This window comes from Dermacentor albipictus, chromosome 8 (genome assembly GCF_038994185.2).
Source record: "Dermacentor albipictus isolate Rhodes 1998 colony chromosome 8, USDA_Dalb.pri_finalv2, whole genome shotgun sequence".
NCBI classification, from domain to species: Eukaryota; Metazoa; Arthropoda; class Arachnida; order Ixodida; family Ixodidae; genus Dermacentor; species Dermacentor albipictus.
Genome location: NC_091828.1, coordinates 98,977,160 through 99,004,115, shown reverse-complemented (window position 1 = coordinate 99,004,115; position 26,956 = coordinate 98,977,160). Strand labels below are relative to the sequence as shown.

Genomic DNA, 26,956 nt, shown 5'->3' with positions numbered 1-26,956 from the left:
AATAAGGGCCTGAGCCCTGAATAAAATTACGAAACGCTTGTATCGCTTCACTTTGTTTCCCTAAAAAAAAGGTAATAATCACAGTTTTCTCGCCACCCGATTTGTGGCCGATCTCCCAGAGTGCGTTGCGCCATTTCGCTGAGGAAGAAGATCAAGAACAAGGTACAGGAGGTTGCTTTTCATCCAGCCGGTAAGTTCCTCAGTTGTGTCTTTGTTTTCGCGACGGTATATGTTGTGGGATGAGTGGGTACATCGTTCTAATCAGAGGAATATCAGTAGACGGAATACGGGAAACACGAAAAGCGAGATTAAGACCGGAAGGTGAGGAAGGAGAAAGTCGGAAGGAGAGGAAGGCAGAAGCCCATACCTTGTCTTAGTATTTCTCTTGATTTTTCCTGTTTTCTATCTTGTTCTATGGCCTTCCCCCGAACCTGGTGTCCTTTTCTGTCCCTTCTTCACATTTCCGTAACCTAGTAAGCTAACTCAGCCGTCTTGATGCGTCTGGCAAAGCACACATCATTTATTAATGCGAAAGCATTATGTGTCCCATGAGGTGGAAAATCCGACGTTGTCCGCAACGAGTTTTAAGAAAGATCATCATCAGTGACGTCATCAGTGTCTTGTATGACGGCAGTAGCAATGCAGAATTGAAGTTAAAACAAGTTAGGGCAAGATGACTTAAGGTGGAGTAAAATGAATTAAGGTGAAGTAAAGTGTATTAAGGTATATAAAAGCGGATTAAGGTGGATTAAGGTTGGTACAAATTGGAGCAAGGTGGATCAAGGTGGATTAAGAATGATTAATGTCGGTACGGATTAGGGCAAGCATGATTAAGGTGGATTAAGGTTGGTACAAATCAGAGCAAGGTGGATCAAGGTGGATTAATAATGATTAAGGTTGTTACAAATTAGGGCGAGGCTGATTAAGGCATATTAAGGTTGATACAAATTAGAGCGAAGTGCATTAAGGTGGATAAAAGTTGAATAAACTGGATTAAGGTAGAGTTGGGAAGGAAATGTGATAAGGTATGGCCTCACGTATCACGGACGTAACCAATTAATCAGAAAATTCTTAAAGCTGTCGCATTCAAATCACATAAGACTACTGAAGTGACTGTCATTTTCTAATGCGTGGATCTACTAAAGCATTTTTGGAGGAGAACAAGGATAACTTATAACACAGCCTTTTCAAGCATTCAAAACTACGCTTTTATTTTTGTTTTCACGGCCTTCGTCGACCTGGCCAACGTCCGAAACAGCTGCGTACTGCGCGCTAACCTGGACGGTGCCAACACAATTTATACGTCACTCTGGCGAAACATGGGAGCAGTTATTTCGCAAAGTTTCTGCAGATTAATCACAGGAACTACGGATAGGTCTTTATCTGTTGTAAAGCTCAAAAGGGCATTATGTGGGTGGGGAGGGGATCCAAAAAGATGACAGAAACCACGACAAATGTTCTGTAATAAGCGATAATACAGAATAAGGCGAATTTCAGGGACCTAAGTGGTAAATATAGTATTCTGATAAAAAGGCCGACGAGACTTTAAGAATGCTGTACTTTAGCAAACCGGGCGCAATAAATATATAATAAACCGTGATACCGTCCCAAAGAAGGAATGACAAGTTTCCATATTGTACTTTCAAACCGGACTGTTTGTCTCGAACAGGGTCGTGTATATCGCCTTCTTGTCCCGTCCCTCGTCTCTTCGAGGTCCAAGACGCTCAAAATTACACGAAACCGATTGGCGTCCAAAAAAGCCATCACGAGGACTACGACCCAAAGCTGTAGTCCTGCTCCCATGGCGTTGCAGTGCTCAGTTCGGAGTCACCAATTCGAACCCGGCCAGTGCGGCCACATTTCGATGGTGGCGAAATGCAACAAACAAAAAATGCTCGTGTTTGGGTGGATATTTGGGCGCACGTTAAAAAACCCGAGGGGGATCAAATTTATTCCGCAATCCCCACCTAAGTCGTGCCTCATTATCAGATCGCGGTTCTGGAACGTATAGCCCCAGGGAGAGAAAAAAGAATCACCACTACTGCAAGGTTCCTTGTTACAGTCGGAGTTTTTATAGGGGTGTAAGTTGCGTCTACGTTGTCAAAAAGAAAGGAAATTCCTAGGCCATCCTTGGCTGTCGAGAACATGTGCTCTTGGGCTCACTTTTCTGTGTTACAGATTTAGTGCTCTATTTAGTTACTTACTTTGGAGTGATCGAAGTCTTCTGACGAACGCACCCCATTGCAGTGTCTCGCCTCGGTTAAGAGTGTCCGCTCCTTTGCGTCATGGCACTCACGCTCAAGTCAGCAGCGCTGTCTCTCGTGCGACGCCGCCTGGTCATCCGCCGCTGCCTGCCGCTGCTATGCCTCGTGCCTCTCGCGGTGCTGACGCTGCGAATCTTCTCGGCGTGAGTGACGTCACGCTTAGTTTGGCGGCAGCCACCCAAGTAAAGTGTAAAAGTAAAATTATGGACTGATCAGCTTACTGTCCGTTGCCTACAAAGTATTTACTAAGGTAATCGCAAATACAATCAGGAACGCCTTAGACTACAGTCAACTAAAGGACCAGGCAGGATTCCGTAAGGGCTACTCAACAATAGACCATACTCACACTATCACTAAGGTCATAGAAAAATGTGTGGAATATAGCCAATCCTTACATATAGCTTTCATTGATTACGAAAAAGCGTTTGATCCAGTCGAAACCTCAGCAGTCATGGAGGCATTACGGAATCAGGGTGTAGACGAGCCGTATGTAAAAATACTGAAAGATGTTTATAGCGGCTCCACAGCCACTGTAGTCCTTCATAAAGAAAGCAACAAAATCCCAATAAAGAAATGCGTCAGGCAGGGAGATACGATCTCTCCAATGCTATTCACAGCGTACGTAAAGGAGGTATTCAGAGGCCTGGATTGGGAAGAATTGGGGATAAGAGGCAATCGAGAATACCTTAGTAACTTGCGATTCCCTGATGATACTACCTTGCTTACTAACTCAGGAGGCCAATTACCATGCATGCTCACTGACCTGGACAAGCAAAGTGGAAGGGTGGGTCTAAAAATTAATTTGCCGAAAACTAAAGTAATGTTTAACAGTCTCGGACGGGAACAGCAGTTTACGATAGGTAGTGAGGCACTGGAAGTGGTAAGGGAATACATCTGCTTAGGCCAGGTAGTGACCACGGATCCGGATCATGAGACTGAAACAATCAGAAGAATAAGAATGGGCTGGGGTGCGTTTGGCAGGCATTCTCAAATCATGAACAGCAGGTGGCCATTATCCCTCAAGAGAAAAGTATATAACAGCTGTCTTACCAGTACTCACCTACGGGGCAGAAACCTGCAGGCGTACGAAAAGGGTTGTACTTAAATTAAGGACGACGCAACGAGCTATGGAAAGAAGAATGATGGGTGTAATGTTATGGGGTTATAATAAGAGAGCAAATTGGGTGAGGGAACAAACGCGAGTTAATGACACCTTAATTCAAATCAAGAAAAAGAAATGGGCATGGGCAGGGCATGTAGTGAGGAGGGATGATAACCGGTGGTCGTTAAGGGTTACGGGCTGGATTCCAAGACAAGGGAACCGTAGCAGGGGGCGGAAGAAACTTATATAATTACGTCGGCAGGTGAGATTAAGTTTTCAAGGACAACATGGCCACACTTGCTCAAATTCTGGTTCCTGTGGTACATAGAACTTAAATTTATCTCGCGAACACAGCAAGCTTAATTTAAATCGGGCCGAAGTGGTTATCTTGTAGATCATTTATTCGTTTTGCATGTAACAACGGACGCATCAGACCTGGCCCCGAGCAACAGCTTCATCCATTAGTTAACATCGAAGGGCCTTTTCAAGTTAATTGTAGGTAATCCCTAAAAAAATGTTCCCAAACCCACATTTCTTACTTATTTTTGCGCAAGTATAGCAAGAACTGCGTACGAATTTAGTTCATGTCCACTTAGGAATCTGATGCCAAACTTGCCAAAAAAAAAACTTAAAAATCGATGTGGATGATTTCTGCATAAGCGCTTTTATTAGTTGTTTCATTTTTTTTCTTTCAGAAATCCAGAACGAAGACAAGAAATCCCGAATGCTCGTTTTTTGGAAGAGCTAAAATCGTTCACGGGTGGCCCGGTGAAGCAGGAGATTACTATTGTGAGCCCGCACAGCGTGCGTTGCATCATTCCATCTTCCGTATCGTGGCCTTAATCATTAGCGAGCGATCGAAAAAAATTTGCATCCTCGTGCCAAGCGTGATCGCAAGGTGTGCCGAGGTTTGCGTTGAAATATTCTGGCACACAGCTTTCACACACCGTGTGCAGGACCTGTAATGGCATTGCACAGGAACCCCCTACCCATATACGCTGGCTGCCCCTGAAAAAATCCGCGCGAGTAAAATTGCCATCACTTTCAGGTATAAGCACTATTGTTTTGCACTTTTTTGTAATATTTGTTAGTCCGAGATCAAATCAAATCAAATCAAGTTTATTTCAACATACAACTGATGCTGAGGACCATGGACAAAAAGCCATCAAGGCTTCACGTGGTCCATGGCCCCGTTTTACAGGCAGCAACAAATGCAACAAAGGATTAGCACGGTTAAATACAATAGTTATTGGAAAAATAGGATTTCCACACTAATAACTGCGAAACTTTAATCATGATAACTACGAGCAAGCATTAAAAAAATGTAAAGCTTACGTGATGAGTAATTCTCATAAATACAGCTGCTCATGAAATACGTCACAAGATACACAAGAGATAATAAAACAAATGCAGCACTATGTACATCGCTATTATGACACAATATATGAAAATATTTCGTACAGTAAGATATACAGAAGTATTCGATATTTCATACAGTAAGATATACAGAAGTATTCGATACGCACAATAGAAAAAATAGATAAAAGTCGTGCCCTGTGAATGTTACCCTTCGTGACAATTGTTTAGCGGGCTACCATTCTGAAAAAAATTCTGAGCAATAATTTCCCTCGAGAAAGTAACACCTGGTTTGAGCAACTTTGGTGGTTGAGCGGTATATATAGCATATACAGTAAAAGCTCGTTAATTCGAACCGCAAGGGGAAGCCGCTTCAATTCGAATTAACGAAAGTTCGAACTAACGAAAGTGAAGGAGAGCAACAGTACACTGCGATTTGGAAGCAGTAGGGCATGTCAGAAATTTGGCGTGTCAGAAAGTGATGGCGTGTGCCGCGGGCACACGCCATCTTCAAGTCGAAGCTCTGGGTCCGACTGTGCCACACCACCGATGTCCACCGAAACGAACGTTAGCCGAGGCTTAACACCGTCACAATAAATCGCGACGGCCGATACCTCCTAAGCTGAAAACAGAGGTGCACAACCGATGAAGACTGCCGAGACAAAGACGGTGAACATGTGAAGGTGGCGAAGGCCCTGGTTCATTGGTTCTTGATTGCAAACGCAGCCGCGACGTACTTGATTCACTGTGTTTTGGCGCTTGCCGTGCCATCTCCGCACAACATTAGCAGCTGTACAAGATTTTCAAAACCTCCGAGATTCGCAACGGGCAAGAAGTCTCGGAGGTTACGTAGAACGGAGAGGCGGCAGCCGCCACTGCCTTCTGGCTGACCCCGCGTTGGTTAGATTTTTTTCCGATTTTGCCTTCTCTCGCCGTTCTCTCCGTTTCGGAGGCAATACAGCCTTGTGTGTAGGCAGTAGGCCGTGTGCCAGGCGAGCGTAGTTCGAATTATCCGTGAGGGAACCTTCTCGCGTTCGAATTAACGGACTTTTTTTATACATATACTTCTGTGGAGCTTGACGGGACCAAATCGTACAGTTCGAATTATCCATAAATTCGAATTATTGAAGTTCGAATTAACGAGCTTTCACTGTATATACTTTGCATACACGGCACGCGTAAACACGTGGTGTGTATTTAACTGAATATATGCGCAACCTCACGGCACCGCCGACGACCGAAATTCGCCTGGAGTGTCCGCACAATTACCATCGCAAAAAAATTTGTCTTTCGCGTTGCAGAGCCATATCTGTCGAGGTAAATAGGCGAAATGCAAGGCATTTCTAGGCGGTCGTCACTCCCTGCTATTGTATAAAGTTTACCACACAAAAAAAATTGCCACAGGGAACCCTGACGCTGGGGCGACATTCCGGACATCGTCAAGTTCCCGCAGATTATCTAATCCTTTTAATGTCGGCATTTTTGAGCCAGTCAGAGAGGCTGGCTCAAGTTGATTCCATAGATCAAATGGCCCAACAAGTGGGGTATTACATAAGGGGTAAATAAAGCGCCCGAAATCACTGCATGGCGCGGATTGCTGGCAATCCAAGTCGCAGCAAACACGCTCATATACCACGATTTACTGAACCGGAACGTAGAGCCACTCCGTAGGTCGACGCGTCAGCGCCAACTCCCTCAATGTCTCTGCTTGTATAGAGGCGAATGTGCTATCTTCAGCTATGGCAACCCTGCCGTTATGAGGCACCGCAGGCACGTGGTGTTACACTCTATGAATAGCCAGAGAGGAGTGACAATACATCTTGCGCGTCATGTTCTTTTTGTTACAATGAACGCTTCCTCCGTTCCGTGAAATCGAATGATAAATCATTAATAATTCCTGCCTTCATACATTCGCATCATAAAGATCTACGAAGCACGCAGATCTGTTAGTGAGAAGAACGTAGTGATATTCAGCTATCGCATTACTTCAGCTAATTAAGCAGTACGTACGTCCACAAAAACGCGTGCACGGTATCCAGATAAACTATCGCACAGGTAAAACGAGATATTACCCACAACTGCCGCTAAAATCCGAAACTATGTCTGTACAGCAACAGAGCAACTCTTAGCAGGATGCGCCAACCAGCGTGCACTGAAACATTCGCGAAAAGTTTGGCAAAAGTACTCCGCCCCCACGCATGTTCGGAAGGTAGTGTCGTCTGCTCTCGTATTTCTATAACAATTTCTAGCCAATTCTACAGCAGGCGAATACCACGTATCGTGCATCGTCGCGACGTGTCGGTATCGTCGGTAGAGGGCGGTGTCAGCTGCGAGAGTCTACTGCTCTCGCAATTAATAATGTCGGTATCCAAAGAGCTTGCTGAACTCTTAAATTTTCTCTTTTAAGCTAAAAAAATAGTTTTGCTAAAGTGCCGTGCTCATTCCTACCCCGCGCCGCAAGCACTCTTTGTTCTCTCTCTCTCTCTCGTTATGGCGATGTCTTCACGATCATTTCCCTGGTCTCAAGCCCCCGAAGTCGAATGCCGCCAACGACGCGAAAGCCGATCTGGACACCGTCTGCTCTGCGCTCAGCAAGCAAAAAGGTCTCGTCGAGTGCCCACCCCACATTGGCACCGACGCGCAAGACTGCCGGCGCCGTGGTTGCTGCTGGATTGCCAGAGCAGGGCAACCGGCAGGCAAGTCTTTAGCGTATAGAACAGGTCGAAGTTCGACAACTTTTAGACGTGTTACTCATAATGGCAAAGCCTTAAACGCAATTCAAAAGGACAGGGATGTGACAGAGACACAGGACAGCGCTAACTTTCGACTGACGTTTATTGAAACACGGAGGCAGATATGTGGCGAAGCAGGTATGAAAGATACAAAAGATACAAAAATACAAAAGATAAATCACACTCTACGCATGCGCACGCCTTTACCGTCCATGTTAAACGTAATTACCGTCCGGGTTAACGGCAGCTGAAAGTTAGCGCGTTCCTGTGCCTCTGGCACGTCCCTGTTTTTTTTTTAATTGCGCTAAAGACTTTGCCATTGCGAGTAAACCGTACCAACTAGCCCAAGAATCAGCCTTTTAGACGTCGGTGTACGTCTTTCTGTCGACGATTAGGTTGTATCTTTTTGAACTGGGTACACCACAACATAAAACTTGGTTTTAAATAACGACAAGGCAGTACATACTCCACAATGTAATTAATTAAGCTAACGATTCATTGAATGGGACCCTTTTATGTATTACCACGTACCGTCACGTGGTGTACTGTGGTGGAGAGAGCATGACTGGTAGAGCTGTAGCCGCCAGAGCGCACTCTATACCCATGTAACATCGATTCTAATGTTGTTAAGATACCTATAGACAGTAAGTAGACGTATTTTAGCTATCCTGTACACTTCTTGTCGGAGCGTAATTTTTAATGGTATATGAAAAAGGGAATGGATATTTCAAGCTTCAATATCTCTAATCCTAGCCTACGGACTTCCGAGGAGGTTTGTAGAAGCTATAGACATTATTGGACAAAAAAACTGAAAGGCAATATTTCCAGTATGCCGACGGACTTCTTATAGATGTCGTAGAAATATGTCTATAATCTCTTCCTGAAATGCCTAAATAATGTTTTCGGAGGGTGAAAACGCTTATTCCTCTCTTTAAACGTGTAACGCTGAAACATGAGACAGGCTGTGTGTCTGCCCCTGTACATCTGGTGTTCTTGCTCCTAAGTCGAAAAAAATAAGCGTTTCCACCTTTAATTATGCATTGTCAAGTGTGCGCGATTTTCCCTTTTATTTACGTATTGCCAAGTGTATGTAATGTGGGGGTGCGTACTGTCTGCATATTTTTTATTGGTCATTATCCAATTTCGTTGTTCCTTTGTTTCTTTGTTCCGCTATAGAAAATTCTCTTGAATTGATTAATGATTGTACTTAATATGTATATGCAATGTTCTTTGCGTACGGTTGATTGTGTTACTTACTGCCACCATGTAAAACAGGGGCTAAGGGCACCTCAAGCTGCCTCATTGCAGCTTTTATCTTAGCCCCCGTCATTGTATTTTAGCAATGTAAACAAAGAAAGAAAGAAAGAAAGAAACAAAGAAAGAAAGAAAGAAAGAAAGAAAGAAAGAAAGAAAGAAAGAAAGAAAGAAAGAAAGAAAGAAAGAAAGAAAGAAAGAAAGAAAGAAAGAAAGAAAGAAGGAAAGAAAGAAAGAAGGAAAGAAAGAAAGAAGCTTTCTCTGAGCATTGTAAAAGCGACTTTATAGTCGTCATATTATAAAGCCTATGTAACGGGGACAAAATGGGAGAGAATGCCCAAATATCGCCTTCTTAACCACAGGCCGGAGTACTTGAAGGCTCGGGCAAACTACACCCAACGTAGATACAACAGCAAGAACATAGGACAGATTCAACACCGCACAGCGTAAATCGTCCTTTTTTTCAACACGCACTATATGAGTAGAACAACTTGTCGGAGCACTAGTTAGTAGGTCGAGCAAGTATACTGCCACCTCGCTGAAGCGACATCTGCGTTATAACGCAATCATGGCGTAGGGCTAGGTGTAACCACGCTGGCGCCCAGTAAATTTATCATTCTTGCGTTTTTCTACAATTCACTAACACGCGTGATCTTTGCGAACTCATACGGCCGTTCCACTATATTTTTTTCTAGTATGGTTGTTCAACCCTCTTATTTTTGTGCTCACCTTGTTCATAACGTATACAAAAGGATAGACAGTTGGGCGAGTTGGCACGGTAACATGATCTTGGCTTGTAGCGCGAAGTGAACACGGACACAGAAAGGAGCAGACCGGACGAGACAGGACGAGCCTGTAACATGTCCAAAATTTATTTGAGAGTTAGCGCTCGTCCTGTCTGCTCCTTTCTGGGTCCGTGTTCACTTCGCGCTACAAGCCAAGATCATAACGTATACCTGCTACAAATAATGCAAACCCAGATGCATGTAGTTATCTTGGTAAATGAACACACAAAAATACATTAAATACGCGCCACGTAATTATGCACCAAGTTCCAACTTTCTCCCCCTCTTCGCTCACTCGCCGTCTCCAGGGTGCTTCATGCCACCGTCGTACCGTCGGTACGTGGTGTTCGATAGTGACGTCACAAGCACCTCTTCCAGGCTGTCGTTGAACCGCTCGGACAGGCCGGCGCCAGGCGAGTCGGCCACTGTCACCGTGGACATCACCAGGGTCACGTACGACACGATCCGAATACGCGTGAGTTCCGGTGCTCTGCGAATTTCTTTGACGCAATAGCTTTCGAAGCGCCACGCGTTGGTCGCGGCTCCTTGCGAGTGAGTAGCATATGTCGATCTCGGAGGCTATGCTTTTGTTCGCTGCGCGCGCCGAAACGGATCGCTGGAGCCGAAAACACTCCACGGCCGCCATGATCGTCGAATTCGCCAACGCGCCAGCTCTGATTGGTCCAGAAGGCTGCTACGGCTCAAAAATGCCGCCATCAAAGAATTTTAAGATGTGGCGGTATTCGCCGTTGTGTACAGAAGCGCATCCTCGATATTCAACAAGGCGGATTCTTGGGCTAGTTGGTACGGTTTACTCCTAATGGCAAAGCCTTTAGCGCAATTCAAAAAAACAGCGACGCTGTCCTGTGTCTCTGTACAATCCCTATCTTTTTGAATGGCGCTAAGGGCTTTGCCATTATGAGTAAACTTGGTATTCAGTTTGGATCATTTCGCAGAGGTTATCTTATTGAGCTTTTAAGAGTTTTAGTCTGTAGAGTCCGTAAGTCTGTGAGGTTTCCGTCTGTTTGACTCAGCTTGAACTGGGATACACTGTCGGGTCTCTGACCAGCACCTTACCACTAAAGTTTGAAAAAAAAAATGTGCAGCCATTCTGTCGCTTCTCTTACATATGGCGCGAAAACTTAGAACGAAAACTCGGAAGGTTAACAGGAAAGGATGCGAAGAAGTGGAGCACTGAGCAACGAGTGATAGAAAGAAAACTGATGAACGTATAAGGTTGGGAGGCAGGAAGACAGTGGTGTGGATGAGAGAGTAGATTGAAGGGACGCAGTTAATTTGCGCAGGCCACGTATAGTGTAGTGCAAATAACCGAGGGTCTGTGACAGAGTTACGGAGAGGGTGCCAGGACAGGAGAAAGCGCAGTCGAGGAGAGCAAGCAACTGCCTAGGTGTTGCTAAGTAATTAGTAAGCTTGCCGGCATAACATAAATTCAGCCTGGAGCAATATAGGGGCAATGGGAGATTGCTCGGACTCGGTGGAGGTGCCTTCCTCATAGGTGAGCATAAAACAAAAATTATGATAGTAATGATGATGATGATGATGATTGTGATGGTGATGATGGTGATGGTGATGATGGTGATGATGATGGTGATGATTATGATGATGATTATGATGATGCTGATTATGATGATGATGATGATGATGATGATGAATTACAGCACACAGGGAAACCAAAGCACGCGAGGCGCAAATGGCGGCGACTTACTCGTGACACCAGCCATTCAACGTTTCACGACTTCGTTGACGTGACTTCGTGAGCGTGCTCGGGAATAAGAAATCGCCAACATACGTTCACGGTGATCATGTCGCTACCTGCGCCTTCACCTCCTCATAATCGTTATCGTCGACAACCTAATTTATGTCCTACTGCAAGACGAAACCGTCTGTTAGCGATCTCCAAGTATCCCCGGTTTTTTTTTTTTAGGCCTGTATATACACGCGTAAATATTTCCAAATTTTCCCACACCAAACAGTCCTCGGCCATCCTTGACTGCTTCTTCCATCGGCACCAATTCTTTTATTTTAAATAGATCATGCTATTCTTTTTTCCTCTTCCGTTCTTTTTTTACAGAGTAATCACGCTCAATGATGGCTGCAGAAAAGTACAAGGCGTGTTCAATAAATACCGAGACTGATGTTCTGAAGTCGTTATTTCTGAGAATCATTCATTGGCCCTATTATTCTTTTTCTATATCCTCCCCAGTTAGTAAAATGCAGGCGTCCCACGTTTATACCACGCCTACACATGAGTCAAGCATCGTCTTCCTAAAAATTGCCTCCAACGTTTTAACTACGCCTTGTTCAGTACCTTGTTCCACGTCCAAGCAATGTCGCTTTTGTTTTACTGTTGCCCGAAGCATTGCAACAATCCTCTTGGAAGTGCAGATGCTGCAGTATACGACTTCATTTCTTTGATATGGAGCGAGGTGTATAGTTAAGATATTGGAGGTTATTTTTTTAAGCAGGCATAGAGACATGGCATCCCCCGTGTAGTCTAGGCTCGGTAGAAACGGTGGGACGCGGCTGCTTCTCTCAGTGGGGAAAGAGATAAAATGGTGAATGAATAATTTTGAAAAATACAGTAAAACCTCGTTATAACGAAGTTGAAGCGGGAGCTAAAATTACTTTGTTATATACTATAATTCGTTGTATCCATTATCGCATCTACTGTAACATGAATCTCTCTGAGAATTTCGAGGGGAAATTTCAGCTACTTCGCTATATCCATTATTTCGTTATATCCCGTTTCGTTGTAACGAGGTTGTACTGTAAAGATATTAGAGCATCACCCTCAGTCTTTATCGAAAAACCCCCATATAAGATAGCCGCTCACTCGGCCTAGAGTTCCGATTGGTCTCTTCGGACTCGGAGTTAAAAGTCGACGCAACAAGACGTGGTTGCTGACATTGGCGTCGCTAGCACTGCGGCATCCTACAGACTGCGATACATTTTAGAACAAGTTGTAGCTTTGTCATACCAAGCTTTACTGAGTGTACGCACACTTATTAGCGTTAAGGTTTAGGCCGAATACCGAAATACTGATAGATTAACCATATTTTTTCGCGAGTGCGTTCTTTGGCCTTTCTTGGTTGGTTTGTCTCGCTATCTGATCTCGTTTGTACGATGCCTCACTAGATGGCGCACCATCTCTATGAATATATAGGGTTTAACGACGGTAATGGGTGCATCGGTGCAGTAAACATAAGCAAGAAACATTCGGAACATTGGTGGCACATAAGTACAGAGAAGAGTGAGGTCGAAAGATAGCCTAATAATGCGCGTGCTACTAACTGCAAGCAGCCGAAATTAAAACGTATTTAATGATATCGAAGTTTCAGATGAACTTTAGTGTACTGCAGTGTGATGGGGCACACGCCACTGCCCTGTTTCAATTGGAAATTCCCTCTAACAATAGCAACAAACCAATCGATCAATCAATCAACCACCCAATCAAATAACCCATCAGTTCATCGATCGATCAATCGCTCAGTTATTTGTTTATTCATTTGCCATGTCCAGGAACATCCCTAAGGTCTGAGTGCTAGGCACGCATACATTAAAAAAAAGTCAAAGTACGTACAACAAAGCGCAAGGTAAATACGAAAAGGAAGGACGCTAAGGGCAGGTAAACAATGGGTGAAGCTATGACACAACGACGGAAACCTCGGAAAAGAACAGCAGGTTGTGGAAAATATCGAGATCTTCAAAATAAGCGTTATAAAGACTCAGTATTCTGTGGATAGCTGACTGTTGGTGATGACAGGCAGGAGCACAGAAAAATCCATGTTCTCTGGTGATCTTGCGCGGTATACGAAACATGATACAACTGAGAAGTTCCAGGCAGGCGAGGACACCATGAAGGAGTTTCGGAAGGAAGAGATCAGAGGGATGACGTCGGCAGCTAAGTAAGGGGCAACGTCAATAATCCAGCAGTGCTAGAGCAAGGTCTAGTGTCCATGCTAGCGAAGCAGTAGTGATATGTGCTTTTAAACTTTTCCTGGGCCCGATCTGCAACGTGACTATTGGATCAAGAAATGGTATTCCAGACGACAGACTTGTACTCGAGTTGAGGAAGACAGATTATAGTGAACAGCTTGCAGAATGGTGTAGGAGAATTCCCTCGATAAACTGCAAACAGAGCCAAGAAAGGGCATACCGTGCTTTGCAAAGCATTGAGTGTGAGCAGAAAAGCATAGGATTGTATCGAAATATACACCGAGACCATTGACCTCACTGTCCTTAGAGATGTAACGACACAGAATCTACCGAATAAGAAATGGAAATGCTTGCTGATTTCCGTGTGAAAGTCATGACTTTGATCTTAGCAGGATTCAATGCGTGTTTATTATCTTTGCACCATTCAGAAAAAGGAAAGAGGTCAGACTACAGGATGCGACAGTCATAAACAAACAGTGTGAGCTTTCTAAGACAAAGTGACGTCGTCTGCATATACATGTATACAATAATAATAATAAAAATAATAATAATAATAATAATAATAATAATAATAATAATAATAATAATAATAATAATAATAATAATAATAATAATAATAATAATAATAATAATAATAATATACAAGCTGCAACAAACCGAATCGTAGCAACAAATGAGACTCGTGCCGAGGTCAAGGAGATGACGACACCGACGATGGCAACTTCTGGCGTCTATAGAGCAGCGGCGTCATTTCAACGTGATCGCATAACGTTCATTCCCTCGACGCGTAAGATCCATCTTCCCTATTTCTTTTCTTTTTTCACGTGGCACAGATCAGGGACCGAAGTCGGCGTGAGTTCGTGCCTCCGGTGCCGGCGATCGAAGGGGAATACGTGGACCTTTCGCTGCCGTGTGGTTACACGGCAAGGCTTAGTGACAAGAACATCCTGAGCGTCGTAGCCAAGGAGACCCGCAGAGTTCTGTGAGTAGGCCTACTGGCCCCACCCACGTGAATGAGTTGGTGCGCCCGGCACCATCTGATTCTCTCTCTATCTTTTCGCGATTTGAGGAAGCGAAATTTGCCGACGACTGGTTGCACAAACAGTCACTTTCAGCGCAAAGTACGGAGCACACGAAAACAAACTGTACCTGTTGTCTGCTAGCGCCAGCAGTTATACGTTTTTCGTCTGTCTCGATAGAAACTCTGTACGGTTAAAGCCAATTCGGAACCTTCCTACTTCCAGCGCAAAGGGAACGAAGAATGGCGAGAAGCACCATTCTCTCGTCTGTTGTTTCCTTGAACTCGGTCTTCAGGCAGCTGTGTTCGAGCAGCTGATTAGATAGAATGCCACATTCAGTGCAATGAATAGGACATATTAAACGAAAAAGAAAAAAAGCGCTATAACTTAGCATCGCTAACTAAGTAACCGATAGCATACTTAGAACATGACAAGTATGATGTCTCTTTAGCTGCCGCACATGCGCATCTGTCGATACGTCACAAGGTGAAGTTTATGACGTCATATGTCCTACAAGCTTTTGAATTTCGCGCAGAAGCCCCAGAACTAGTACGCTAGTGCGACGCCGTGAATTTCAAATAATTTTTTTGTCTTATTTGGGCCGTTGCGGTTCAGTAAACGGCTTTGAAATCTCAATAAGACTAAGCCTTGGCTCTTTCAGAATACCGTGAATTCTATTTTTATCGATAAATATAGAGCTAGGCCCTAGCACACCACGCCAAAGATCTGTGACGGCACGGCGCTATCGTGAAAGGAATTCAAGAGACCTACCTGCAGTCTTTCTGCAGTACCTTCGATGACGTAGCTTCCACAAAACCATGTACAGACTGCGGGAGACTTCTAGATAAACTGCTTTTTCGATAAATAAATTGGCGCCCTCTTTCACTGTGTAGAATACGACGCAGATCGCGGGATACAGGAAGTCGCCCTGTCTCGCCTGTACTAAGTGTTGCTTATTAAAAAAATTGACGGGGCACTTAGCTATCGCTGTAGGTGAATGAATGCGAAAGCATATCGAGCACCGCTCGATAACTGCGCTCTTTCAGTGATCCTAATTTAACTTCGCCTTAATTAACATCGAAGGTCGTGCGTTCGAATCCCACCAAAGATCGAACGTTCGCAGCGTTTTTCGGACCGTCGTGCTGTCACGCCAACGCCGGATTTTTCCGCCTCGGGAATCATTTAATGCTTTAGCTAATGCTAAAGCATTAATATGCTTTAATATACTTTAATTTGCGTCAAAGCATTAATATGTTCATTAATAATGAGCATTCGCTCATTATGATCTATGAAGGCTACTTTAAACGTCCCTCTCTTCTTATCCCGTAGGAAGTTAGCACGCTTATCACTGCTGCACAAAGTTTATTATTACAATCCGGAATTAAAATGTGAACTTTTGTCCGAACCTGCATATATATCATCTCGTACTGACCATCGGCATAAATTGAGCGTTGCACACTGTCGCGCGACCCTATCTTTTTTATTAATTTATTCCTAAAACTACCGATGAATGGAATCATCTGCCGGCCTCAATTGTTAACATAACCGATACATCTGCTTTTAGAACTAGTATTGAAGAATACTTGTGTTAATCCGCAATTTCTAATTTTTTTTCTTGTTATTATTATACCCTGTTATCTGCACATGCTGTATATTTAGTTCCACTTCCTTCTGTAACGCCTTCGGGCCTTGAAGGTACAATACATAAATAAATAAATAAAATATGAGCGAAGCAGCTGCTCATCACCGCTCTCGCTGGAGGCGATCACCTCGTTCCGATAATTTGCGCAGGGTGGAGTTCGACCTCCCGCGCATGTACTACACAGAGCGGGACAAGTACGTGACGCTGAGACCAAAGGCCCGGTTCGCCTACGGAATCCGAAGCACCCCGTCGACACGGCCGTTTCTCGATTTGAGCGCGGATTCGGCGAGACACCTGTTCTACGCGGGCTCCGGCTCGACAAAGGTGCGCCAACTATATTCCCTTGCCAGAGATTCTCTGCCGAAGTTGTATAGCGAGCCACATTGAAGCGCATTTCCGGCGTATTTCAGGCGTCGCGTGGCGTTTTTTTGCAGCGCTGCCGCGTCTGCTTTGATCTTCCTCGACTAAAAATAGGAGGAGGGAGATGAGTGAGGAGAAATGGAGGAGGGAAAAAATGAGGAGGGAAGATAGCCGATGGTCATTAAGGGTTACGGACTGGATTTCAAGGGAAGGGAAGCGTAGCAGAGGGTGGCAGAAAGTTAGGTGGGCGGATGAGATTAAGAAGTTTGCAGGGACAACATGGCCGCAATTAGTGCATGACCGGGGCAGTTGGAGAAGTATGGGAGAGGCCTTTGCCCTGCAGTGGGCGTAACCAGGCTGATGATGATGATGATGATGATGATGATGATTATGATGATGATGACAAAAATATGGGACGCCTATCACTACTGATGCGTGGCCCATATCAAGGATAGAGAAACTTCGGGTGATTGGATTTCTGCATTTTCTAGTGTGAGAGAGAGAGAGAAAAACAATGCGCAAACTACGCGCTTAACCAATCATGCAGAACATCAGGAGGTCTCTACATCCGCTGCCTAGAAATCTACGCTGTACTCCACTGTGGTCAGCGAGGAAAATGTACTCTACATAGCGGAGTAAAATGCAGAACGCATGGATATTGGTGCCGTCATGGCAGTTGGTTCACCGCCAAGGCTCAGGCTATACTAGACTAGCAGGCAATAAGAAAACGACGCGTTCAATCTATATGAGAGCCTCTTAACGTCCCCACCTATTCTCTGTGTGGTAAATTAACTTGCCGCTTTAATCACAGTACCGAATCCGCATCTTCTTCGGCACAGAACCGAGCTGTCAAGGGGACATACTTGGCCGACCACCCCTTCCTACTCCTGGCATCAGCCGCTGAAGGAACGGCGCACGGAGTGTACCTACACAACGCAAACGAGATCGGTGGGTGGCTGAAGTCGGGTCTTGTATAGCGAAGCAAAGTCTTCGCGCGAGGTCTTGGGCGGTGTATCAACGCGAAAGCGTTCAGAGTCTCGTGTCGCAAGAACTCTGCTGTCAGCGTCGGACGTCGCTTGGCGAAAAATTATCACGAACCACAACCACGCAGGCCCTCCACGTAGCGCAGGTGCGTTACTGAACTGATTGAACTCGTCAAAGTCAAAATACTTCATTAAAGTCGTAAAGTACGGCTTACACACCACCTACAGGCATGATAGCGTCGGAGTTTAATTTGTATATACGAGAAAACATAATTCTGTTACGCGGAAGCTCAAACACAGGTCCTTTTTTTCGAGCAGCGCGGCAAAAACATCATCGGGCTCGGCTCCGCGGTATCCACAAGAAAACTGCGGCTGCCGGGAAGCACGACAAGCAGTCGGTGGTCTTTGAAATCTATCGCACTCCACTCTTAAAAGCCGAAGTTTAAGAGGAAGCTTTAGCTCGGGCCCAACTCCGACGCGGCCTATTCAAATACATGTAAAAACGCAAAAACGTTTTTCTGAGACAACCCCTGGACCGATTTTGATGAAATTTGTTGCATTTGAGAGAGTAAAATACATTATAGTGACTGTTGGAAGCAGAATTTTGATTTAGGGCTTGAATTTTGTTAGAAAAATTTTCAAAAATTCAGAAGTTTGAAAAAAATAGAAGCATGAAGTTTACAAACTAATAGCTCTGCATAAAGAACAGATATCGCGGTTCTGTAAACGGCATCCATTAGATCATTCAAAGCGGACAAATATTATATGTCATTTTACATCTTACGTGAATTTGTTACATTGTTTACGAGGGTTCTGCAAAAGTTGTAATTACTTATTATTACATTTTTTAAGGTTCATGTGTAACATATCAATTTTGTCCGCTTTAGATGTGCAATCAGATACAATTCACAGAATTGCGATATCATTTTTTCTTGTTGAGTTACAGAGTTGTAAACTTGATAGTTTCGTTTTCTGAAAATTTGCAATTTTCGTCAATTTTTTATAAAATATTGACGGCCTAACTCAAAAATTCGAAACAAACAGTCACTAGATTTTAAGTTTTTCTTTTAAATGCAGCAAACCCAGTCAAATTTAGAGCAGTGGTTGCCGAGAAAAACGAATTCTCCTTTTACATGTATTTAGATAGGAGCACCCGAGCTAAAGCTTCCTCTTAAGCTGCTGCAAACGTTGCCGTCTGTTCCAAAGAGCAGACGGCAACGTAATTTGCGTCGCTGCCCCCTTGAATTTCCTTTGAAATCTAATTATAGAAGATTATAAAATAAAGGCAGAGTCATTTGATTCAAAAGTATAGTAGAGGACTCTGACAAAGGTTACCTTGCAAACGGCTCCTTCAAGTGGACGACAACATGCTCGAGCGCTTTATTTTAGCCAGTGATCCATAATTTTTTTTTGTCGCATCGCGTTACACCGGCTCCACCCTGGAGGTCAACTCGGGTATAGTACAACTGTGGTGGTGTACGCCGTCTGCGTTTTCGTATATGTGAACGAAGCAGCGGTGGTGCGCAGTGTTTGTGGCATACTTATGTGACTGTATAATATTTTTAAAAATTCCAATTCTGAGAATTGTCCACTAAAGCGTAAGCATTGTTTGCCTAGGTTGTGACTCAAGATTTCGCTTAGCGTTACTTACTGACCTTTCCTAGTTTTGCACGCCTATCCATGGCCGTCCCGTTGGCAACGAATGCTGAGGCTTTAATAGATAATCGTTAGATTTTTCTCGTCACATGCGACCCCTTCAATGCAAATGTACCAATTGAACCCGAACAGCCGGCCTAGCGCGTCTCAACGATGCAGAGTGGTCGAAGGGGGACGCCAGCTGCTGGGAACGCGTCCGTTGATTTTCGACTGGAACCGCGGACCAACACACGGTACACTGCAAATCTTGGTCTTATCCGATGCCGAACACCGCAAGGATCCTGCAGACACCGACCTGAGGCAGGTTGGCCAATTTTGAGAGATCTTACGCCAATCTGAATATCTCGTCATGCCGCGGTTGAGCTGATTCTAACGACGGCTCACCTCGACGCAGCCAGCGTCGGAAGTTCTCCGGACATGGCCACGCCGTAGATCACCAGGTACGGCCCGACATCCATGAATTGGACCGAAATCGAACATAAACATCAAGATGAAGACATCATGCCCACCGAAAGGGAGTGTCTTCAAGCACTTGTACGCCTGCGGCAACGCAAGCAACAAGTGAACATGGCTACCAAGGGCGGCGGCGGGGTTTCCCTCCACGCCGGGAATAAGACGGCTCGCAAATGGCACCCGAAACAGACGCCAACACTCCGTTCCGAAGCCATAATCGTAGTTTTGAAGCCCCGAGGCACCGTAGAACAGAAAATGGCCTTCAAGCATGGTGACGTGGGATCGGCGGTGGCGCAATACGTGGGTGAAGTGACCGCCGGGGATGTCAGTGTGTGGCCCGTATGGAAGCAGAACGTTATCGTGTCTGGAACCCAGGCAACACCGGTAGCTGACAAGCTGATCAAAGAATTCGACCTGCAAGTAGGGGGACACTCATATCCCTTCCGCGGTCATCTCAAGCTGAATGGAGAGGTATGTAAGGGGGTGATCAACGTCCGAGAGGATGAAACCTCTGCCTCTCTCAAGCCTAAGCTCTACTGAAGGAAGGGCCAAATCGCTTTTGTCCGAGAATTGAGAACCACCAACGTGGCGGTGGTAACCTTTGAAGGCTGAAGACTCCACCGTTACATACAATATAACTATGAATGCGTCCCGGTCAGGGAGTATAAGAAGACCATACCCGCGTGCTACAGATGCGGTACGGTGGGCCACTGGGTAGATAACTGCCTCCAGCCAGAGGAAGGAAGATGCGGCTTCTGTGGCAAATAAGTCGGCTCCACAACGGACGGACTTGCAGAACATGAGTGCCCACCATCCTGCATGACCTGCGGAGGAGCCCACCTCACTGGATCCGCAGAGTGTGTAGAAAAATTTGGGAAACTTAAGCGGCCAGGATCAACGACCCAAGCAAGAGGAGCGACAACGGCATCAACGCGGCAGCAACGGAGCGGACAACAACAACCACCCCAACAAAAGAAGACAGGCAAGTCCGGACAAGCCCCACTGGGACAACAAAGATGTAGGATTGCATCAGTCTGCAGCCTCTCATGAAGCGTCCGCTCCTTAATAAACCTGGCATGTTTCGCGAAACACAGTGCGAGGTATTTTCCGTGACAATGACCAAAAAAACTTGAGACATAAGAACGACGCCGCGCTGTCAAGTGACTCACATTCGGGATCGCCCGCGCCATCTTCACCCGCACGCATTAACATAGTTTCCCTCCCCCGCTCACAAGGTGACCTCTTTGTAAACAAATGCTAGACTGGATATAGATAAGCTATCCTAGTAAATTAGCTGTGACAGCGAATACTCTCTCCGTTATGTGTAGTGCCGGGTGCTGTCATGCACAACGTTAGACTGCAGTTTATACGGAATTTTGGTATCCTTGTATTGTTTCACTTATTCTTGTATTCTCTCTCGCTTTCCATATATGAGCTGCGATATGGAATGCTCACTTTGTTATGCACAGTACCGAGTGCTGTTACGCGTAATGTTAGGATTGTGTTGATAAGAAAATTTTGTACCCTTGTATTGATCATTTATTCTTGTATTGTTTCATATATACCCACTCCTGCCCGAGGCCTGACACTCAGGCCGGCAGTATGTACCAAATAAATGAAATAAATTTGTCGTGGTATAAATTTTTCCGGTATATTCCTGCTCCGTAGTTTCGAGATCCTTTCACGACAAGTGGGAAGGCTAAAAACGCACCCAACTTTTGGGGCCATGCGCGACAGCCCCGTCTCGAAGGGCATCCGCAAATCATCGTCGCAGTTGTCGATGAGGTCTAGAAGGACATGTCCCTGTGTAGCAACCACACAGGGACACTCGCGCACATAACGCACGAATGTACCGACCGTCCGGGCGACGCAATTTCGCCACGAGTCACAACACACACACTCACTACGGGGTCTTCGGAGGCGAGACTCTCAGAACTGGACCTGGGAAGCCAACTGGCGACCCTCGACCAGGCCCGGAGAGCCGCGATCGCCAGCGGAGCCCTGTCAGAGGGAACCACCGAAACCGCGCAACAGTTTCTGCAATAATAAAGTTCCTCCTCCTCCTCCTCCTCCTCCTCCTACTCTAGAAGGTTTCTCTCTCTCACTGCGCACCCCAGAATTGGTGACGTCACCACGGGGGACCCTCACGTTCCGCGTCGACGGCGGCCAGCTCGACTTCTTCGTGTTCGGCGGACCGACGCCGCAGTCGGTCCTGGAACAGTACCACGGCCTCGTCGGTCGACCCAGCATGCCCTCGGTGCACACTCTGCTGCACTCGGTGCCCTCCGGCGGACCCGTCAGGCTGGACGCCGTCGTCACCAACGCGCATCTGGCGGTGAGTGGCGACGGGAGTGTTTCTTGAAGCAGCGCTTCAAGAAGTTTCTACGTCACCGTCGTCTATTATATATATATATATATATATATATATATATATATATATATATATATATATATATATATATATATATATATATATATGCTACGGTTATCAATCCGTCCAGTGACGGGTATTTATGTTGTACTATATCTAGCCCTGGGAGTGTTAACCAACGCCACTTCATGCCATGGTGGGCGGATATGGAGCACCCTTTTTTGCCTAATGGCGCCAAGTGATTTTATGTGCGCGTGTGCGTGTGTGTGCGTGTGTGTGCGCGTGTGCGTGTGTGTGCGTGTGTTGTGCGTGTGTGCGCGCGCACGCACGCGCACACACGCGCACACACACGCACGAACAATGTGTGTGTGTGTGTGTGTGTGTGCGTGTGTGCATGTGTGTGCGTGTGTGCATGTGTGTGCATGTGCGTGTGTGCGTGTGCGTGTGCGTGTGCGTGTGCGTGTGTGTGTGTGTGTGTGTGTGTGTGTGTGTGTGTGTGTGTGTGTGTGTGTGTGTGTGTGTGTGTGTGTGTGTGTGTGTGTGTGCGTGCGCGCGTGCGTGTGCGCGCGTGTACGGGGAGGGGGGTAAGTGCCTGTTGAAAGGTTGGATTACATGTTAAGATGAACACAGTATAGTAGGAACAATGAGTAATTACTAATTGAAAAGCACACACACACTCACAAAAAGGCACAAATCAAGCACGGCCATTCGGTTGCACTTCAAAAGAAATGCATTCAAAAGAAAAGATACCCGTGTGGCTGAATCCCAGATTGGACCACCCCAAAGAAACGAGTCCAAGTTCAACGCTAAACCTTGCTATCGCTTTCGATGATTCGACCTGGGCGCGAAGGTGCCACATTTTCTTTTTTTTTAAGGCGGGGCGATTTCTGCCGCTATTTCCCTACGCAGCTGCAGTGGCACCTACAAGTGTGACTTCACGTCGTCTGCTACATCGTCTGGACCCACAAGCCTGCGATGCGGTGATGCGATGGTGCAGCAGACGACACGAAGCCACGCCTCCAGGCATCATTGCGTTTCCGATATCATTACATTACACCCAAGGCGGTGGACTTTGCATAGCCTATGGAAAGCTTTAGCATACCGCAGGTTGTCTAAACGAGTACCTCATTCGCAGCGCGCGGTTCATCGACTGGGCCTCTACAAACTCAAGCAGAACTTGACGGTCACCATCACACCCCAGGTCGTGATCCAGGAGAGCACCGGGAAGCGACCCTACACCTGCTACGTGAGCTTCCGCTTATCCGCAATAGGCAATTCTTTAAACCACTACAGACGTGGTATCTCAAGCTGTACATTTTTCTGCCGCCAGTAAAGGTCCGGGTCCTCTAAATCATAGAACAATGGTAGCCATCATCAAATTTCCTTTAAAAAAATTCTTGTATTACCTTTTCAACAGCCAGATTGTGTTTCGTTTCGCATGAGGCGATTGATGGGTGACGTCATGACGCATTGTTGAGTCGTCTGCTGTGCTGTAACGTCGGGCCTCACAACGAGTTAGGGTAACTGACTGCCGAGCGAGGCCGAACAAGTGCCAAAAACGCGCCATCTGCGGCGTCTTGACGTCACCACAGAGTTCTACCATGCGAAACGAAAGCCAAAGTGGCTGCAGAAACGGTTTAATATTTAATTACTCATGGCGCTCCGAAGCTTCCTGACATTCTCTTGTTGTTGTAAGGTTCCCAGGCATTCGTTTGACACCCACTCTCTCTCTCTCTGTCCAGAAATGAAAGAAAACTGCAGAGTCGGAAATATTGTGTCAGTACTCCTTTAACTACTGCCAGTTGAGGAGCGTGCGCCTAGCAAACAGCGAATGGTTCTTGGCAGCGGCAAAGCTAATTTCACAGCAATACCCCCTCCCCCCAGTACCTCTAAATAAATCCACTCTAAATCTCTCAAACTGAGTTCAAGTTATATTAGGCCTGGTTCGGTTGGGTGCCCAATATAAATCAACCAAGCTTAACATAATCTAACCGAACCAAATATAGCTTAACCCCAGCTAACCTAGCCTGAGCCATTCTAACCTAGCCCAACCTAAACGAGCCGAACCCAACCCCAATATTAGTGGAATCAGACAGGATTTACGTTTCCCACACGAGTCGCACGAACGGCATGCGCGCCTCGCCGCCATTAACCTTTCTCCCGATCTCGTTCTCCTCCTTCCAACGGAACGCCCTGTCCTTGCTCCATCGCCATCCTCGCAGGACAAGAACAACAAAGCGGTGTACTTCGTGGACTTCACGCATCCGATGGCGCAGCAACACTGGTACGAGACGCTGCGAATCGCCAAGATCTCCGAAGGGGTGAACGACACCTTCGATTACGTGGTCTGTGTTGCTCGTTTTATTTATTTATTTATTTATTTATTTATTTATTTATTTATTTATTTATTTATTTATTTATTTATTTATTTATTTATTTATTTATTTATTTATTTATTTATTTATTCATTCAGACATACTGCAGGCCCTTGCCATAGCCTGCGGGCTATCACGAGAACGGAGAGTACGAGATTCAAATACTGTAAATGAGGGAACAAAATGCTTTGTAGAACAAATGGTTCATAATATTTAAAAAAATTGTGGGGTTTTACGTGCCAGAACCACTGCCTGATTATGAGGCAAGTCGTAGTGGAGGACTCCGGAAATTTCGACCACCTGGGGTTCTTTGACGTGCACTTAAATCTAAGTACCACGGGTGTTTTCGCATTTCGCCTCCATCGAAGTGCGGCCGCCGTGGCCGGGATTCGATCCCGCGACCTCGTGCTCAGCAGACCAACACCACAGCCACTGAGCAATCACGGCGGGTGTTCGTAATATTTATGAAAATAATTCGGCAGGTGATAAAGTTGCGACAACACAGGGGAATCGTGTTCTACTTATCTGCATTGCGGGCGAAAGAAAACTATTCAAGTTATACAGAGTCAAATTAATTAGTAAGCATAGATATCTATATGCACCAGACAAAAGTAATGAACAATTTAACCATGATCACGTTATCCAACCGTGCGTAGCTCGTAGCGACGTACTACGCTCTTCATTATTCGCGGTAATGTGACCGGAAATGTGGAATGCACTACCGAACGCTATCGCTCGTGCTGAAATATATCGGTGAATCTGAACATTCTTTGGATGCATACAGTTATGTGAACTTATGATTCTATTTTCGATGTACCGGTCGATGAGTACGTGATAAGACGTACGTTGTACGTAATTTGACGCGCAGAAGGGGTCCGCTCTTGGAGGGGACCACTCGAGTGCAGATCACGTGCGGATTTTTCTTCCTTTCTCGCAGCAATGCAGTCGCTTAGGTTTTCTAAAGATAGCTTGTGGTTAGTAGCTCTGACCCAAAGGCGACCTTTGAAGGTGTTCGAACTGAAACGGGAGATCGTGGAAACCATAAAATTTCTTTTCGACAACGTAAATCAGATTCTTGCTGTCAACAGCCAATATCATTCGAGCTTTTTTTTTCGTTGAACGCATAAAGTATCATTCTGGTTGATCCAACGTCGCCGAATTCGAGCATATCAGTCTTCGGCGTGGTTTCGAAGCGAGAGTGTCAAAGTTTGTTTCCTCTTCAGAATGTGTTTTACCGTGAAGCCAACTGCAGTGAGATGGTGCCTAAAACGAGGCAGATGTCAGTTTCTGGCTGCAAACTCGCTTCTGGCGCATGTATCTAACCAAAGAATAGCCTTAGATATTCGTTTCAGTTGTCCAGTGAGAGCCCCCACTGGGGCTTGGGCTTGAGATCCCTCCTATTTCTCGATTTAGATACATCACAAAAGCATAACTTCTCTCACTTAATGACCTCGTAACTGATTAGAATGCATTTGTTGCATTGAAGAAAGAAATGCGAGTTCGGCCGATTTGTAGCTGCAGAATGTTGATTTATGGCGCCACATTTACTGCAAGGGCTACCGAAAATGGGTAACCTTAAGAATGGAGCTTTCACAGAAAGTATAAAAATAGGTACTTTGCACTAAACATAGAAGCTCTGCAAACTGCATCTGCTGGAGCATCTGAAGGGAAAAAGAATATGATTTATTTAAAATTTCGCGAAAGTGCTTCTCGCATATTAATGCTATGTTTGAAAGCCACGTATACTGCCTGAATTCTGACCGCGTCAGATGCTGCAAGAAGGGCAGTTTACGGTATCACCGCATCCTTCTTGTTGGTGAGATGCACATTTCTAACCTTCATGCATCAGCGTATTTCTTTTGCTGTGTTTCGCGACGTTTACCTGGCAATTGACGGCCGAAATAAACAAATGTGTCCCCAACAGCCAGTATATTTCAACCTTTTTTCTTTCAAGTATGTCAAGGTTCATCCAATTCGGTGCAGTGTTTGCTGAGGAGAACGATGTCTTCGTTCCCGTGTATTCCGATAGGAGTTTCCGAGCCCAAGCTTCTTCTCAAGCCAAAAGAATTCGCAATCTCAACGCTGCCTATACGCTATGTGGCTCACCCTGTTGGCGTCTCTCCCTTCCTCCCCCCCTCCCTTTCCATCTCTCTCTGGACAGCTGTTGGAGGGACCCCGTTGCAAGATCAGAGGCTCCCTCACGCCAGAGTGCCCGCACTCACCGACAGACGTCGCCACTCCTACTGACCAGATATGCGGTACGGCTCGCCTGCACCTTTCGACGTACGCAGACCTCAGAAACGCCTACCCGTACATGCTGGCCGAAATGACGCACAGGTAAGCATACGGTGCGGGTAAACGACGCCAACCAGACAGTGCAACGCCCGTTCCCCTGGCGACAGATGGATGCCAGTAGAGACGACGCATTTCTAACTCGGTGACGAAAGTGCTATCATAATATATTTCAATGAATATGGCTTCGGCATTCATATGTCTTCACCGGCACTCATAGCTGCCAGGCTCATCGCAAGGCAAGTGCTTCACTGTCAAGCAGCTTCGCCGCACAAGAGAGATTACTCCTCTGGTGCGCCTAATTCAGGACGATTATTCGGCTCTGGTATTACATTTTTGTACTCTTTACCTCGCA

At 45.6% G+C, this 26,956-nt stretch overlaps 2 protein-coding genes across 5 annotated transcripts in view; one reads left to right on the top strand and one right to left on the bottom strand.

Moving 5' to 3' along the window:
* Positions 1-26,956, bottom strand: part of LOC139048890 (lysosomal alpha-glucosidase-like) — a 108,269-nt gene that overhangs the window by 37,127 nt on the left and 44,186 nt on the right. The gene's annotated exons all lie outside the window — the stretch shown is intronic.
* The window catches only part of LOC139048891 (lysosomal alpha-glucosidase-like), a 43,267-nt gene continuing 16,400 nt past the window's right edge, over positions 90-26,956 (top strand). For 2 of the 3 annotated variants that reach the window (XM_070523813.1, XM_070523812.1), the window contains exons 1-12: positions 90-190; positions 2,248-2,407; positions 4,062-4,170; positions 7,250-7,418; positions 9,802-9,968; positions 14,284-14,432; positions 16,261-16,435; positions 17,311-17,419; positions 21,681-21,898; positions 23,070-23,180; positions 24,157-24,279; positions 26,471-26,646. In XM_070523813.1, the coding sequence (XP_070379914.1) occupies positions 2,286-2,407; positions 4,062-4,170; positions 7,250-7,418; positions 9,802-9,968; positions 14,284-14,432; positions 16,261-16,435; positions 17,311-17,419; positions 21,681-21,898; positions 23,070-23,180; positions 24,157-24,279; positions 26,471-26,646 (1,628 nt within the window). In that variant the 5' untranslated portion in view covers positions 90-190; positions 2,248-2,285. The remainder of the gene's footprint in view (positions 191-2,247; positions 2,408-4,061; positions 4,171-7,249; positions 7,419-9,801; positions 9,969-14,283; positions 14,433-16,260; positions 16,436-17,310; positions 17,420-21,680; positions 21,899-23,069; positions 23,181-24,156; positions 24,280-26,470; positions 26,647-26,956) is intronic. The other variant, XM_070523814.1, reaches the window with a different exon arrangement.